Genomic DNA, 15,521 nt, shown 5'->3' on the forward strand with positions numbered 1-15,521 from the left:
AAACCAGTGCTCACTTCTGGCATAGTATTTCCGTTTGCAATTTTTAGACAAAAATCATGACCAGAGATGTTACAAAGCACATCAAAAGCTGCCCTGTGCTGCCAGCGTCACTATTGTGTATGACAGCTCCTGGCTTGTAACACCCACCCAGGCAGTCTGCAGAAATGTTTATTGCTGGTACCACCAGTCAGGCTTCGCTTGAAAACGTTTGACGTTGGTGTAAGATGTCCTGCGGCTCGCCACACAGTGACTGTGTAAAGCTGCCCCCTTTCATGCAGTCATAAAATAATTCAGGTTTGGAGGGACCTCATGACCTCCCTAGTCAATCGGCTGGGTGCCAAAAACCTCCACGGATGGACACTGCAGGGACTCGCTGGGCAGCCTGCCCCACCAGCCAGCTGTCCTCATGGGAAGAAGTTTTTCCCATATCCAGTAGGAAACTCTCTTGTTTCAAATACCGTCTTATCCTCCTGCTGTGCGCTGCTGGCTCTGTCTTCTCAATACCCTCCTCGGGGTCAGAGATGATTTGATATTTATTTTATTTATTTATTTACATCAATTTTAACTTTAAACTCATTGCATATGTCATTCTGAAAATACTTTTGCTATTCCTGAGTTTAATTTCTTATTCTATGGATTATATGAAGATATGTTACACTGTATGGTTTTGGATAGCCATTCATCTTTTCGAAGTGGCAAGTTTATGGATTTTTTCTGACACTTTGTGTGCTTCACTCTTAGAAAAAAATCAGCATATGTAAGGGATTTTGAAATATAAAAATCTATTAGAAAAAAATGTGTTTACGTGCATGCTTATATTTAAGTATGTGTTTGCATCCCTTTGAGCTATGATTTGCATGTGTGTTTTAAACCCACCTAAATATATTAATATAGAGAGATTGGACTATATATTGCTTTTTGTATATATGTTGGGAGGCCAGGAAGAGGATTTACAAGGATAAGTAAAACTGTATTCTCAACTACTTTAAGAACTTGCTTTTAACTAGGGACACAATTAGGATGTATTATTGATGTCATGCAATATGTCAGTTGCTAAAGATTGTAGTGCCCTGCAGTCCTTCGGAAGCAAAGGAAAGTGATGAGGCTTGCGCTGCCGCAGTCCCAGCAGTCGCGTACACGTACAAGCTGGCACTCGAGCAACTTGGTTTTGGCAGCTTGGTGCCTACCTGCAGCCGCTGCCAAATACGCGAGGCAGATCCCTCAACGTGGGTGAGCGCAGGGCGTGCTCCGCTAGACGCTTTGTGGGCTGAGGCCTTAATCGTGTCTTAACACTGCTACTCACACGAGTGGAATTTAAGCATCTGCCATTGCTCAGTATGAACAACTGGGTGCATTATCCCTCGTGTTGGCAAAGAGCCTCTGGAGGATTAAAGGAAGAGTATAGCTGCTTACAGTCACCATATTTACTTTTCTTTCTCTGCCAACAGAGTCTGGTTTTCTCTCTGATCGTGTCTCCAACATAGACTTAATTGTTGTAGTCATTATGGTGAGTGAATGTGCATTTGCACTTTCTCATGGAGTGGGTAGGGAAATCAGCAGAGCAAGTAATGGGTGGACAAGTGTACAGCCCCGTAATCTTCCACATATCTGGGAGCTTTGAGTGGGGATGGCTTCAAGGGGAGCAGAGACTGACACAGTGCTCTGTGAAGGACACTTCTCTGACTCCCCCTGTCAGTCTCTCTCCTTGTCGTCACATCCATCCCTGGTCACTGGCTTGTTAGGAGAAGACAAGTCAAGGAGTTTGGGCTTGGAACAAAAAGGCAATGCATAAATATGCAGTCCTGTGCCTGCGGAGTCTTGTTCAGACACTATCGTACTTCAGTAGCAACATAGTGGTCACATCTTTCTGGAGCTAGCTAAGCCCTTGTCCTATCCTCCGTGCCCTCACCCTCCAGACCCTCCCAGGTAGAACACCGTGTTTCTGTTTCAGTGTATGAAGAAGAAAAGCAAAAAATATTTCAAGTTATTAACGATAATTTTCTATAGTTCTCCTGTCACTGCTCACACCATATTTTAGTTATAAAAAAGTGTATAAAAGCACCCTGGATAAAACAGCAGCAGTCAAAACAGAGATGGCACTTAATTATAATATTGCTTGACTTACTGTGAGCTCCTGACAATGTAGCCATCAACAATAACTGTCAAATATACTTTGTCAGCTTCGATGTGAGCTCAAGATTTGAGTGGAATGTTCAATACAAGCAAGTGAGCAAGATATAGAATGTATAAGCCTCACCTGTGGGAGATATTCCAGTGATAGGGCTTTGTTGATAATAGCAATGCAAACTCAGATCAAATAAAATGTCGGCTGGGAAATTAAGACATCATTATATTAGATGTTAGCCATGCTTAAGATTTTAGGAATAACAACCCCCATCAGCCAAGGAATTACTAACACAGAATTAAAGAATGCTATTGCTTTATAAAGCCATAATATTTTTATGCAATAAACCTCTCAGAAACTGTCTTTATGAAGTCACATATAAAACAATTTAAAGTGCAATGATTATGTACCTGATCTAACGCCTATTGCGCTTAATGGTCTTTGGATTAGTCCCTCTATATAGGTGTGTATCTTAAGAAACTACGATACGCTCTACAATAACTCATGCAGTAAGCTTGTGTCTAAATGTCCTTCCCTCTGCTTCCTCCATTTACCACCACAAAGTATGGCTGAACCAGGGCCTCAGGAGGGCTGGAAAACTCAGCTGAGCATGGACTTTGCAGAAATAGAAGGTCGTATTACAAGAAGAATGAATGCTAAACGGAAGTTTCACTTTGAAAAATTTTTCGTGCTGATGGTGGGGGAGAAAAGATGACAGCAAAGACATTTTTAAAGTGCAGAACTGTGTTTGGTTATAAGATTTACAATAAAGAATAAGAAAAAGAAAGGAAGATAACGAAGTCAGAGAGAGAAGATGAAGAGATCTGCCAAGAAGCAGTCAAAAATTAAGATGGGAAAAAGGGGTGAGTCATCATTCTGGAGCAGGATAGTGTACCATTTCCCCCACACTTAAGACTCTTATACAGAATTGTGGAGCTTACACACTCTGTCAGAGAGAGAGCAAGGCAAATAATACTTTCTGTGGGAAATCTATGGTATGAAACCTCTCTAGGACCTGGCAGATATTTGCTCGCCTGCAAGAATATACAGGGAAACATAACCACTGGGGGAAAACAAAACAAAAAACAAAACAAACCCAAAACCAACAGACAAAAAAAAAAGGCAAAAAAAACACAAACCAAACCCAAAACAAAACGAAAAAAAGAATCCTAAATCATTCTGGAAATAACGTTATTTAATTAAAAAAAAAATAAGTCACTGTGTATTTTCCAGTCTTTAAGCTTTTGCGATTTCTGCTTTGAAGCTTTTTGCGTATCCATGAAAGACTAGAAGCTTTTTTCCATACAATGCAGAAAATGTTGCAAATGTCTTTGCTCACTGGATGAGCAGTAGGTAACATTCAAACTTTGTAATGTATTAGAGTTATGTGGATTTTCTTACCTAAATTTCAAATGGTTTTAAAACCGTTATATGAGAACCGTCAACAGTGATGTCAATGCAAAGGCAGCTGGAACTGTGCAGACTGTCTGCTTGGTTGGTGTTTGGCTGCAAAATTAAATTATCAGCATCTTGCATGCCCTCCTTGCCTGCTGACATGGTACGGTGCTGTCACCGAGGGTGGTCTGATGGTGAAGGACCTCATTTAAGAGGTTGAATTTGCATCTCTTGAACCTGCAGTAGAAGCTGGAGGTACTTGGAGCTGTGATTCTCAGTAAGCAGAAGTGACATAAAGAGTAAGACTTGAAGGTAGATCATGAAATTTCGGCTATTAGCTAAGAGGTTTTAGTAACTAAAACACAAGTGGTTTTTACTGTTAGTTCAGTAGCTATTAGTTTTAGCTATTAGTTTAGTACTGAGGTACTAGCAAGCATAACGATGGTATTATGAAGAGGTTTTGCACCACCTAGACTTGCAGAGTACTGTAAAGGTTTAAAAACCTCCAGCCATCCCACTGGGATTTTCTTTCAGTGTATTTTGCAGTTGGCTCCTTTGGTACCACTCCATTGCTGTTCCTTTTCTGCTGGCTGCACGTGTTGCTGCTGCTGTGTTGCCCGTGCTGTCCCGTCCCTGGTGGCTTCTCCATGCCGCTGGTCATGCCATCCGTCGTGCCAGAAGCACTCAGACAGCATTGGCACTGAGGTTCTCTCTTGTGCAATGTGAATACACACAAAGAAAAAGCGTGCAAAGAGGGGATACTGGGCTCTAAAGTTTCTTTCACTATCAACGAATGAGGAGGCAAATTGGTCTGCCTCATCGTCCTGTTAAGACTTGGATATTCTTGCTCATTCTATCTACTTCCTCTTCTATTTTCAGTCTCGTTTTTGTTTTCATTTGTGATCATAAAGGCAGAGCTCTCTGTCTATAGAAACCAGTAACTGGTATACTGCTTATGGGACTAATGGGTGGTGGCTGATTGAGTTATAACTAAATTGGATGAGTTTGGCTTGGTGACTGGAGTATCATTGTTGGTCAGTGCCCTTCTGCACCGAACAATAGGAGATGCCAAAAAAAATAGGTGCTCTGTGGGGGTCCCGTTCCCCTCCATTTCAGACACGATGCGGCCCTTTTGGGAAAAAGGGGCACAGTTTCTTAGAAAATGCCTGCTGCTTCCCTGCGCTTTTGGGCTGAGAGCTCTTCTTTTCTCAGTTGCAGGAATACCACAGCATATAGGGCCATGTGCAGTCCTTAGTGCCCAGGAAAATCTTCAGTAAGTCTTTAACTTTGTATCTCAAAGTGGCAAGTTTTCGTGTGAGATTAGAGCAAGAGTTCATCTTGTTTAGATGTAGCTGTTTGCGCAGAATTTCACACTGTATTACCAGGATACTGTTTCTTCAGCAACCTGATGTGTTTTTAGTAGAAATGCCCTCGACAGTGGTCTAACATAAAATAAAAATGAAATGTTTCAGATTTTTTAGTGACTTCTTTTTCTTGCCACCAGGTATCAAGTTTCCCTGCTTCAGGACTCTGTTCCTTAGGGAGCTGCTCCTTAGCCGCTCGTCCCTTTCACACATCAGCAAAAATGCAGGCAGCCATCAGGCAGGGAGATGACTGTCAGAGGATCACCATTTTAGACAGCTTTACCCTTTTTATCATAAGATTTTTTTAAGTGTCCTCATTGTCTAAAATATCGTCATAGATTTTTAGCTGTCAACCTCTGTTAACCAGGCAACGTTTTTCCCCCTATATTCAGACTGGAAGTTAAGTTGGGGAGGAGGAAGAATGGCCTTCATATTAGCTTTTCTCTTATACTTAGCAAACACAAGTTAAAATAATTAAATTCCAATTGTACACAAAATGAATAAGATAAAAACAAGGTTCATACATAATTTTTATTCTTATTAGTGCATAATAACAATAATAGTGTAGTACAGGTTAGCTTACTGGGTGTGTATTTGCAGTAATAGAAGGTCTTAGAACTTAGAATAGCTATAATAAATTCCAAGACTGAATCTTTCAAAAAGGAAGATTAGCGCACACACACAGAGGCTGATGAGACTTAGGTAACTAATTTTGTTGATAGATGACTGACCTCGTCCATCTTAGAAAGAGAATGAAAGTAGATAAAGTTCGTAATGGAATTGGATTGTCTTACTTGTAAATTGTCAATACACAAAAACTCCTCACCAGACTTCTTCTTAAAAAGGAAAAAGCTCCTCCTCATCCCTTAGCTTCCTATGGAGCTATTTCAAGCCTAAGATTGAATAAATATGTTGCATTGAATGTACTTAACTAAGGCTTTGAAAGTTTGTTAGACTTGGATTCTGCTTATAGGTGACACAAATTCCCTGACAGTTCCCTGCAGATAAAAGGAAATTATTGTTTCTTAGGAAACCAAAGTTAAAATTCATTTACCTTCAGAATTATAATCTTGCTGTTTAAAAGTATCTACCAGATTTTCAGTTCATAGCAACCAGCACTTACTAAGAATATTGTCACCTTCACTTGTTGATTATTGCACTTCAATTATGGTAACAATCGTCAGTCTCTCTTTTTTCTTTTTTGCAAATACCTTTCCACTGTTTGGCTCATTTTATTTTGAGGTTTTTTTGAAGGATGGGTTTAACTTTTCAGGAGAACTTTGTTCATTAATTTTTGAATGCAATTTTACCTTTCACTCACCAAGTTAAAATAGCTGGTTGAGAGCTCAGGTTAGAGCACATACCTTTGCATCCCATTTTGTGATGAATCTATAACTTTATAGTTAATTCATTGCTCATTTTTAATATTCCATGCAAAACTAGAGCTAATGCATGAGTAATATTGTAGAATCAAGTACTCAAAATAGGTCAGTCTGCTTGAATACTCATCCCTTCCTTTTCTCCCACCTTGTATGCAGAAAACGATCTCACAAGTGTTAAATACCAATAGCCAAACAATGTATAATATAGTGCAATTATAATATATAATGGGCTACATCTATTTCACTTTGGTCTCATTAAGATCCTTCTCCTATGGATGTTCCACAAGTACAAGAAAATGTGTTTTGTTAATCTTCGTTACAATCAGAATCATTGGACAGTTGTTCCCAAGAGAGAATCACTATCGAAACTATGAAATGCTTTATGAACTTCTGCCAGCAGAAGTCAGCTTGCTCTGATTCCAGTTTGAAATGTGGATCTGTGCAACTAACCTTGACTCTGCCCTTTCTGTAAACGATAGCAGATACAAACTTCAGCTCCTAGTTTGTGAACCTAAGTGTTTTGAAGCCCTTTTAAAAGAGAAATTCTACCCAGGCAGGCAAACACTGAAGAAAGAAAACTCAGTGTCTAATAAATGTAGCTGAGAATTAGAATAAAACGTGGTATTTTATGTGAAGTAGTGCATATGCTCTTAAAGATATTGGAACACTCCTATCTGGGGCAGGTTTATCTATTTTACACATTTGCATACACTTCATTCCTTTAGAGGTTAATATGTTTATATCAAATTTTATCACATTAATCACTGAAATGGAAGAGGCAATATTATCCTCATGGTTACAGAAAGAACAAGGGTTTTGACTTACCCAAGGTCAAAGAAGAAATTTGTGAACTGCGGCTTGTAGCATTTCAGCTGTTAAATCGTTTTGCCTTAGCACAAGCTACAGCATATGGCAGTGAATCTGTATGATAGCTTTTTGCAAGCGAAGAACAGAGAAAACTCTTGGGAGAGTTGGAAGTCTGAATCACAGATTTTGTAGAACATGCAGGCTTTTTTTATTTTCTTCATGAATTAAATTTAGAATGCCTTATATAGTTCAGCACTTTTCACACATATATCTAAGTATATTGAGAAATATGTTTTAACGACTCTCTTGCCTTTTAACTTATGGAATACAAATTTTACTGGAAATCTTGACGTTGTATATGGGATTTCCATGTAATCCTCCTCTGTTGTTGTATACGGGACTTTGAGGATGCAGGACACCAATAAGAGTGTAAGTGGCAAATGATACTATTGAGATTCACTTAAGTAGCGAGGTTCTGGCTCTGCAGGACATTCCAATACAATGTGGCGTGAGAACAGGCATGTCAGAAAATACACGGGCAGGGAGTGAACGGAAATGAACAAAGTGTGTGGCAGTGAGGTGGCTTTATGGCTTAGTTTTTGCATAGGGACAAAAAGAAAGCCTGCCTTCATGCTGTCTTGTAATCTATGAGGAAAAGCTGTTTTTATGTTTTATCCATTAGGCCATGCTTCCTCTCTTAACTCTTAAACAGCAGGGATTGAGAAAAAGGCGCAAAGAAGAACATCTCTGAATTTTGTGGTGAAAAATAAGTGATAGAATTATTTTCATAAATTTTCATTAGCATTTACTGATGGAGAAAGCACATGGAAAGCAATTGTTTGTCGTACATACCAATGACAAGATACTGGGCTTTAAGTATTTATGCTGTAGCATGTTGTAACTTTCATGAATGCAGAGCAGGTCCATTTAGGGGAGGGGAGTGAGGAAGGTAGGGGAATGGTGACTGCTGTTGGGGTTTGTGGTGCTTTTTGGGCTGAGAGTAAAAACTTCAGCCGAAAAATTTATCTGCACATTTATTTGTTGGTTTTTTTTTTCTTTAGAAAGCAAAGCTTAAGTAATGCATTCATATGGTAAATGTCATAATTTCTCGGTTGAGTATTCAGTAATTCTTCTCTGTGATGCTTGTGACCATATTGAGATTTCATTCAAGAGCCATTGAAATAAGCACCGCAAGGGCGAAAGCTGCTATTATTGGTTTGTTATCATTTTGCTTAGGCCACATGCACAATACTGTTCTTCATGTTTGAAATACCTTTTAAAGATATTGCAGTGAATTCAGAAAATACACAATAGAACTAGAGGACCCAGTGATTATGGCTGGTAATGATGTTGTGGATTTAGGTGCTAACAAAGCCTAATGTAATCTGTTTTAATTAAAATATTTTTTCTCAGTAGTGTGGTTAGAAACATGCGTGGTTGTTTCTCAAGATCCTTGGACCAGTGTTATTCCTTTTATAAAAAAGTTACAAAGAAGAGGTTTCAGCTTATTTACACAACAAAACTACCATATCCTTTAGAAGTACCAATCGTGAAAAAAAAGTGTCTACCCTACGCTTTTTAATCCTCTAAAGACTTATGTGTATGATTCTGTGGGTCTTTCCACATGCATAAAGCAGACAGATGGCAGCCTTTAAGAGTAAATTTTAAAGAGCAAGAGTATTTTAAAAAAAAAAAAAAAAAGCCAAACTCTAGTACCTGGACTATGGCATGTTTTTTTTTTCATAACAGACAGACAAAATGTGACTGTGATGTGATTGCGGGAAGAAACTTTTCATCCGTGGGTCACCAGTAGTTATTTTGTGTTTTGTAATGGTAGCAAATCTGTGAGATAAGTTTAGAAAAAGGAGTACTTAAGGCACGAGAAGTTCATAGTCAGTGGGGCGACATGACAGAGGCGAAGGGACAAAGGCAATTTTTTAGCAGGAATGAAAATAAGAAAGAATCAATAGTATAAATAAAAATGGGCTAGACACATAAGAGCACACACACTGAATGGGGACTCGTCTGTGCGAACCCAGCCTTTCAACAGGCTTCATGTCCCATGTGAGTTTGCCTTGTCTGGGAAGATCTTTCTTTACATAATTTTTGTTAAACAAAATAGCCTGCCTGTAAACAGTCTACTATGTTATTTTTCAGCACCACGGTCTGTGGTTGGATTTGTGTTGGTATAGGTTATGTATTTTGTATGATTCGAATGCTTGGTGGAATTCACGTTCTGTAGTCTTAAATACTCAGCTTGATTATCCAGGAATATCCATGGCAGTTTATATTTTGTTTTTTATCTGAAATATTTTCTTGGCTGCTCATTAAATGAGGAATCCTCTCCCTAGAGTATTTATTTCAGTCGAATGCAATTAAGGTGATTTACTTCACAAGGAATATATGAATATATGTGAATAAAGAGAGACTTATCATAATAAGATTCAGTCACACTTTAGATTACCTTGGGAAGTTTGTTCCAGTATGTAAATACATGTATGCACAAGTTGATGCACATCTTCAACTAAGGAGAAGGAATTTTTAGTTCTTCCCTTTTCTACACATTGAATTTCTACAGCTTTCTGCTCTGTGAGAACAAAAGTGCTCACAGTACTCAGCTGTAGCCGTCGGCCTTCTTTAAAGGCCCTATTCCGTACACCTTGGCTGGAGAGGATCTCAGCTGTACTATATGTGTTTAGAGCAATAGTGAGGTTAAATAAAGGCAACAATGAAGAGATCTTCAAAGTTTGCACCGAGAGAAAGATTACGTTCCTATCAGTAAGAAGGTGGGTTTTTTTAAAAAAGCAAATGTGGAAGATTAGAGAATGGAAAAATGCTTAACTGATTATATTTTAAGATGTTAGAGACAAATATGCTGGAGTCCAATACATAAATAAAGATTTAAAGGATATTAAAAAGACGAACGAAAGTGTCTAAGAAATGAAGTAAAGTTAATCAATAAGGAGTTCTTTAAATGTGCACTGTACAAAATAAACAAAAAGGAAAGAAAGCATCGATCAGCATGTGTTGAAAGCTAGTGACAGGGATTAATCTGGCTACACAAAAGACTTAAATCTCCACCTAGTTGTTTGAGCGAGATAATATTGTCCAGTCTCTGAAGTGCTTTTATCTTGGTAAGACGTATTCTAAAGCATCTTTAACGAGACAGTGATAGCTATTCAGGACTGACAAAAGACCATAGCTGCATTAAACTCAAAGTTTCTCAAAAAAATCACAAAAGAAAAAAAAAGGGGGGGAAGTATTTAACGAGGACTTTGTTTGAAATAAAAACAAAATTAAGCCTGTTTGCACACACTACTTAAATCAATTTATTTTAATAAATACTTTTTTTTTTTTAATTGTATGCAGTGTTTGAGTGAAATTACAGGTCGTACGTATGTATGTTTTAGTTGTGGTCTTAAGCAGTAAGTGCTGAAATTGGTATTCAGGCAGAATAGATGAACAATTTCTGAATGGAACAATTCTCTAACTATTTGCAGCGTGATCCACCTCAACTTAAGACTTCAAAATTTGTAAGATTAGTCCTTTGTGTACTGCAGTGGAAATGGAAAGTGGATAATTGTGTTTACACAGGCTAGTAAAAACAAACAAATCAAAAACCAAAATGAAGCCCCCAGACATTTAGGTCATTGCCAATGAAGATTCACTGTCTAGACCCAGATTTTATACATGCCACTGAGGAATGGGCTTATAGCTCTAGTGGAATCAGTTTTACTGCAATGTTATCAGCACTTCCTATTGAATTACAACCTTTCCAGATATATTTTGGACATGTAAAAAGTGTAAATTACTATATTTACGTCTTTATATTTTGAAGACAATATTTTAAAAGTACAGCTTTTAGAATTTCAAAATTCAATGAGAGAAAAGAGTCAACAGGAGCTGAAGACATTTTGCATCTTAGAAATGGCTTCTGAATCACTGTGGTGTCCTTTGAGTGAGCAAGTAAAGAAGTAGTTATGAAATAAAGATTTTCTACCTGTAATTTTGTTTTAAGTAGCTTATGAAAAGGGACTGGGACTTCTACAAGAGACAAATGACTGTATTTATGATTCCAGGTGTTTAGTAAGAGCACTGGGATATTCATTCTTGATAAATTAATAGTTAGTACTGATTAGGATGCTCTATGTAGTCTTCAATCATGATAACACCGGATAGTATTTGACTGAAGTTCCAGCTACGGGTAGATTTTTTTCAATATTTGCCTAGATTCACCTTGATGTCATACAATATTTTCTCCTAATGAACCTGAGACTTACGAACCTGGAACTTGGAGTGACTGTCACCTACTTGACTGGTATTCATATTGATGGGGGGGGTCTGCACTGAAGATTGCCAGCCTAGAAAGAAAATATGGGTTTACAGAATCATCGAATGGTTTGGGTTGGAGGGGACCTTGAATATCATCTAGTTCCAATCTAGTTTGTCAGGGCACAGTGCTTTTACTGTGCCTTGATAATCTTACATGTTGGTTTTCTACCTAAAATATATGCGTGAAAATACTGTTTTGTATGTTGCATGTTTGGAGAAACTGATCTTAAAAAATAAGAAACTATTTAGCATGTTAGCACTTTGTGTGAGACAAGTAGTTGAAAAAATAAAAATGAAATATAGCACTTAAGGAGCTGTTAATGAATTCAGTGTGTGTAACTCCAGTTGCCTATTAGCTTCTGTCTGCTGTCATGAATGAGTGTTTTCTCTTGTTTTCTTAGCTTTTCTTTTCTATTTTTTAATTCATTCTGTTCCTGTTTTAAAATTAATTAGAAGATTATGAGTTTTATTAAGGAAATTTCTTTTTAAAAAATAGACTCCCATGAAATCAATATCTGGTGCATTGTAGCATAGTAGTCATTGCATTCCATCCAAGTTGATTGAATTAATTTTTGACTGTAGTATGTTGTATGTAAGCTTCAAGTGCAGGGAATGACATAGAAGTAGGCACTGTAATCACCATTCAATAAAAAAAACCCTTACCTTTTTTGTGTAGGTAAAAAAGAACTGTGAATCTTGTGGGACCTTGTGAGAGCTCTGACGGGTCTTGCCTTAGGTCAGAAAAACTCCGTGGTTGTACGGCTCTTTATCCTATTGACAGTAGAAGCTTTCTAAAAAAGCTGAAAAATAGCATTTAGGGCAGAGAAAATATTAAATTATCCTGATTTTTATTATTATGTATGTATTGCGTGTATTGGGACCACTTTCTAAAACGTTCCTAGGAGGCTGCGACTCTATGAACCTTATCTAGATGAGAGGTTCAGAGAAGCATCCATTCTGTTGAGGAACTGGGCAACCCAGACCTCCAAATCTCTCATATCTGTCCATCATTAGTGAAATCATGATGTGCTGAAATCCACTTTTCGCAAGTATTGTTTTCTGATGCTTTCATAATTCTCAATTTTGCTGTTCACAGAGAGCGAAGAAGTGTACCAGCGCCAGGTGCTGTCTATTTCCTGTATCGTCTTTGGCATAGTCGTAGTGGGCATGCTTTGTGCAGCGTTCTACTTCAAAACAAAGTAAGAGCCTTCATCTAGCATGTTTGTTATTTAGCTTCTGTCCTTTTTACGGCTTTACAATTCTTCAGTTTCTCCCCACCTTTTGAAGCTGTTGTTATCTCTGGACAGGCTAGAACAGTTCCCCATGGCTAGCTACGCTATCTAGGTCCAAAAAAAAGTAAACAGGAGTAATAAGTGTTCTTTTTTCTATTTTCTGATATCAGGAAAGAAGACATAGTGCCCTTTCCAGTTCTGTTTTTGACAATAATAATTTTTTGTTTTTTACTATCAGTGCAATATTCACTCTCCTCTTTTGAAAATAAAAGTATAAACATACCATCTCCTTTTCACATTTCATTTCATATCCCTGAATGTCCCTTTTGTTTCTGTATGCTGAGAACAAAGGTAAAGTTAGAAATAAAGAGCGAGGGAGACAAGTTCTCTGCAGGTATCTGTAACCTGTAGCTAATAGCTGTAAACTGCTGATGTAGTTGCATAACTGCAATTCAAGTACGGTGGAATCATCTGTACTAAACTATTTTCAAGTGAAATTCTTTCCACTCTATTCTTTATCTTCCCAACTAAACATTATTTTTTAGTATTTATTGTTATGTGTGTAATTTGAGTTGCAAAAACCTCCTATCAATTACATGACACGCTTGTCAGTGCCACTGCATCTATAAATACATTTTGTATGGTTGCCATCCCTCATTCCTGTTCCAGCTGGAGCTAATGAGAGAACACCCATCAATAGAAATAGTACCTGCAAGAGGTTAGTCGTGCTGGCTGAGCATCAAGAATGTGGAGGTTTGCACCGTTTATAAGTTTGGATGCTTATCTAAATCCCCTTTCTTAGAATTTATTTTGATGGGTAGGAAATCTGATGAGGACTACTTTTTATTTTTAAAAAATACAAAATGTTGTGACATTTCAACCAGGAAAAAAAAGTTGGAAAAGTCACTAGATCTTTTTTAATTCTTTTTCGTCCCCCCAGACTTCAGGGGTAGTTCGTGCACAACTTAAGTGAAGATTTGAGTTCATTCATGTTTCATCTAAACACTCCTACCCGTTCTCATGCCTTGAGGGATTTCATTTAGTTGTTCTGTGGACCTAGAGGATGACAGTGATGCTAGCCGGGAGGATGCTTTGGCAGGACAGTTCCTCTCTGCAAACTCCTTGGTTGCATTATAAGTTGTGAGCAGAGACAGCCATTTGCCACTGCATTAGAAACATCGTTATGCGTTTTAGATCTGCAGAAGAAAGAAGAGAGAATAAGGTGTTCCTGTTCTTCCTGGAAAGGCTTGGGGGTTTTGCTGATGAAGAGAGATTCAGAGAAGGCAGAATGAGATTGTCAGTTGGAAGAACGTGCAGTCGACAACTGAGCATAGTGTGAATAAAATGTCCCTCTGTTATTTAGCTGCGCCCCTCTTGGTTTTGCAGTGTTGTAGGGAGTGGTGGAGAGCTGGGTTGGAACAGCCTTCCAGATACCATGGCTTGGATGAGGTCACGGGGAGAGCCAAAAATAATTAGTCAAAATAATGCTTCAAAGATAAACTGACAAGACAATAGTGCTTCATATCACAGCAGGAGGTGAGGGTGTTGGGTTTGGGTTTTTACCTGCATTATAAAGATGGTAGTTAAGAGTTACTGGGAAGAGTTGAAGTGTGCTTATGCCAGATTCTGGGAACTGAGGTTTGAAGAGTAATGAGAAAATGGGCACCTCCTGTTCAGTCAAGAGATCTTATCAAATCTATGAAATACAGTAATGGTAAGATACTAATCAATCCCTAACTCCCTGGCTGTGGCTCCATCTGGCAAACTGTCCGAAAAGTAAATAAGAGTGTCTAGACTGGGTTGCATAGAGACCACGTAGAACAGTGTCACAATAACTGTGACATTGGACAGTGTCTTAACAGTGTAAAAAGCAACAAATGTAAAGTGCCTCAACCATTAACATACGTTAGCTTTTAGTCAACGGATTTTCAGGAGCTACTTCATCAGGCAGATGTATCTTGATCATGTTTAAGAGTTATCAAAGCATTCCTCCTGCTTGGGAGATAATCCTTGGGTTTAATTTGATGTATCAAAAATTTAAAATATTGCTAACAGCTACAGATACTCAGAATGGTGCACCCTTTAAGAAAAAAGTTTCCATGAAGACACTGACACTGACTTTCTTAGTCTGATAATTGCATAATGCCTGCTGCCAGAAATATGCACTGCCCTATTCACCATTAAATTAAAAGTCCTTTAAAATAAATTCAATTTGGGGAATTTTAGAACTATAATTAAACACTATGTCCTTCCAATTATTCCTTTTAAGGTAATCAAGAAAGTGCTGTAAGTGTTAGCAGCAGAGGGAGAGTACAGTAATGGGCTGCTCTTTATGGCTTAGACTTTTATAGGTGACTAGTGACTTTATTTCTTGCTGAAGTAACAACACTTTATTGCCGAATATCTCTAAAGTAAACCACATAAGGCCCATTTGTTTTGAAAACAAAAATTATAAAATAAATATATTAATCAGTGAGTAACTTTGAATTATTAATAATTTCTAGTTTTATAACTGTGCATCCTATAGTTTGGCAAAATGAATATGCATAAACCTAATATTAATGTTAGGTTGCATGATCATAAAAGGCAATTAATGATTATATTGTTTCTCTCAGTAAATTACCTTTGGGAATCTCAATTGTAATGTTAAAGATTGTGGCAGTGAAGCTGAATATTCCAGTTTACTTACATGTGTTTATAGATGTAGAAACAACTCTAAACCCAGGTTTTCTAAATAAATCCCAATTAGATTTACAAAAATTTGTAGTTTGTGTTGTTATTTTCCTGATTAAATTCTAAGAACATTGTCTGTATAGAAGAGATTCCCAAAGTCTGATGTTGTGATCGTGTTTTGCTGTCATTGTTTAGACTTTATATGAAGTCT

General features: G+C 37.8%; 1 protein-coding gene across 2 annotated transcripts in view; it reads left to right on the plus strand.

Moving 5' to 3' along the window:
* NRG3 (neuregulin 3) overlaps positions 1-15,521 on the plus strand; it is a 414,656-nt gene that overhangs the window by 371,443 nt on the left and 27,692 nt on the right. For both annotated transcript variants that reach the window (XM_063337738.1, XM_063337739.1), the window contains exon 5: positions 12,502-12,604. In XM_063337738.1, coding sequence (XP_063193808.1) covers positions 12,502-12,604 — 103 coding nt within the window. The remainder of the gene's footprint in view (positions 1-12,501; positions 12,605-15,521) is intronic.

This window comes from Chroicocephalus ridibundus, chromosome 6 (genome assembly GCF_963924245.1).
Source record: "Chroicocephalus ridibundus chromosome 6, bChrRid1.1, whole genome shotgun sequence".
NCBI classification, from domain to species: Eukaryota; Metazoa; Chordata; class Aves; order Charadriiformes; family Laridae; genus Chroicocephalus; species Chroicocephalus ridibundus.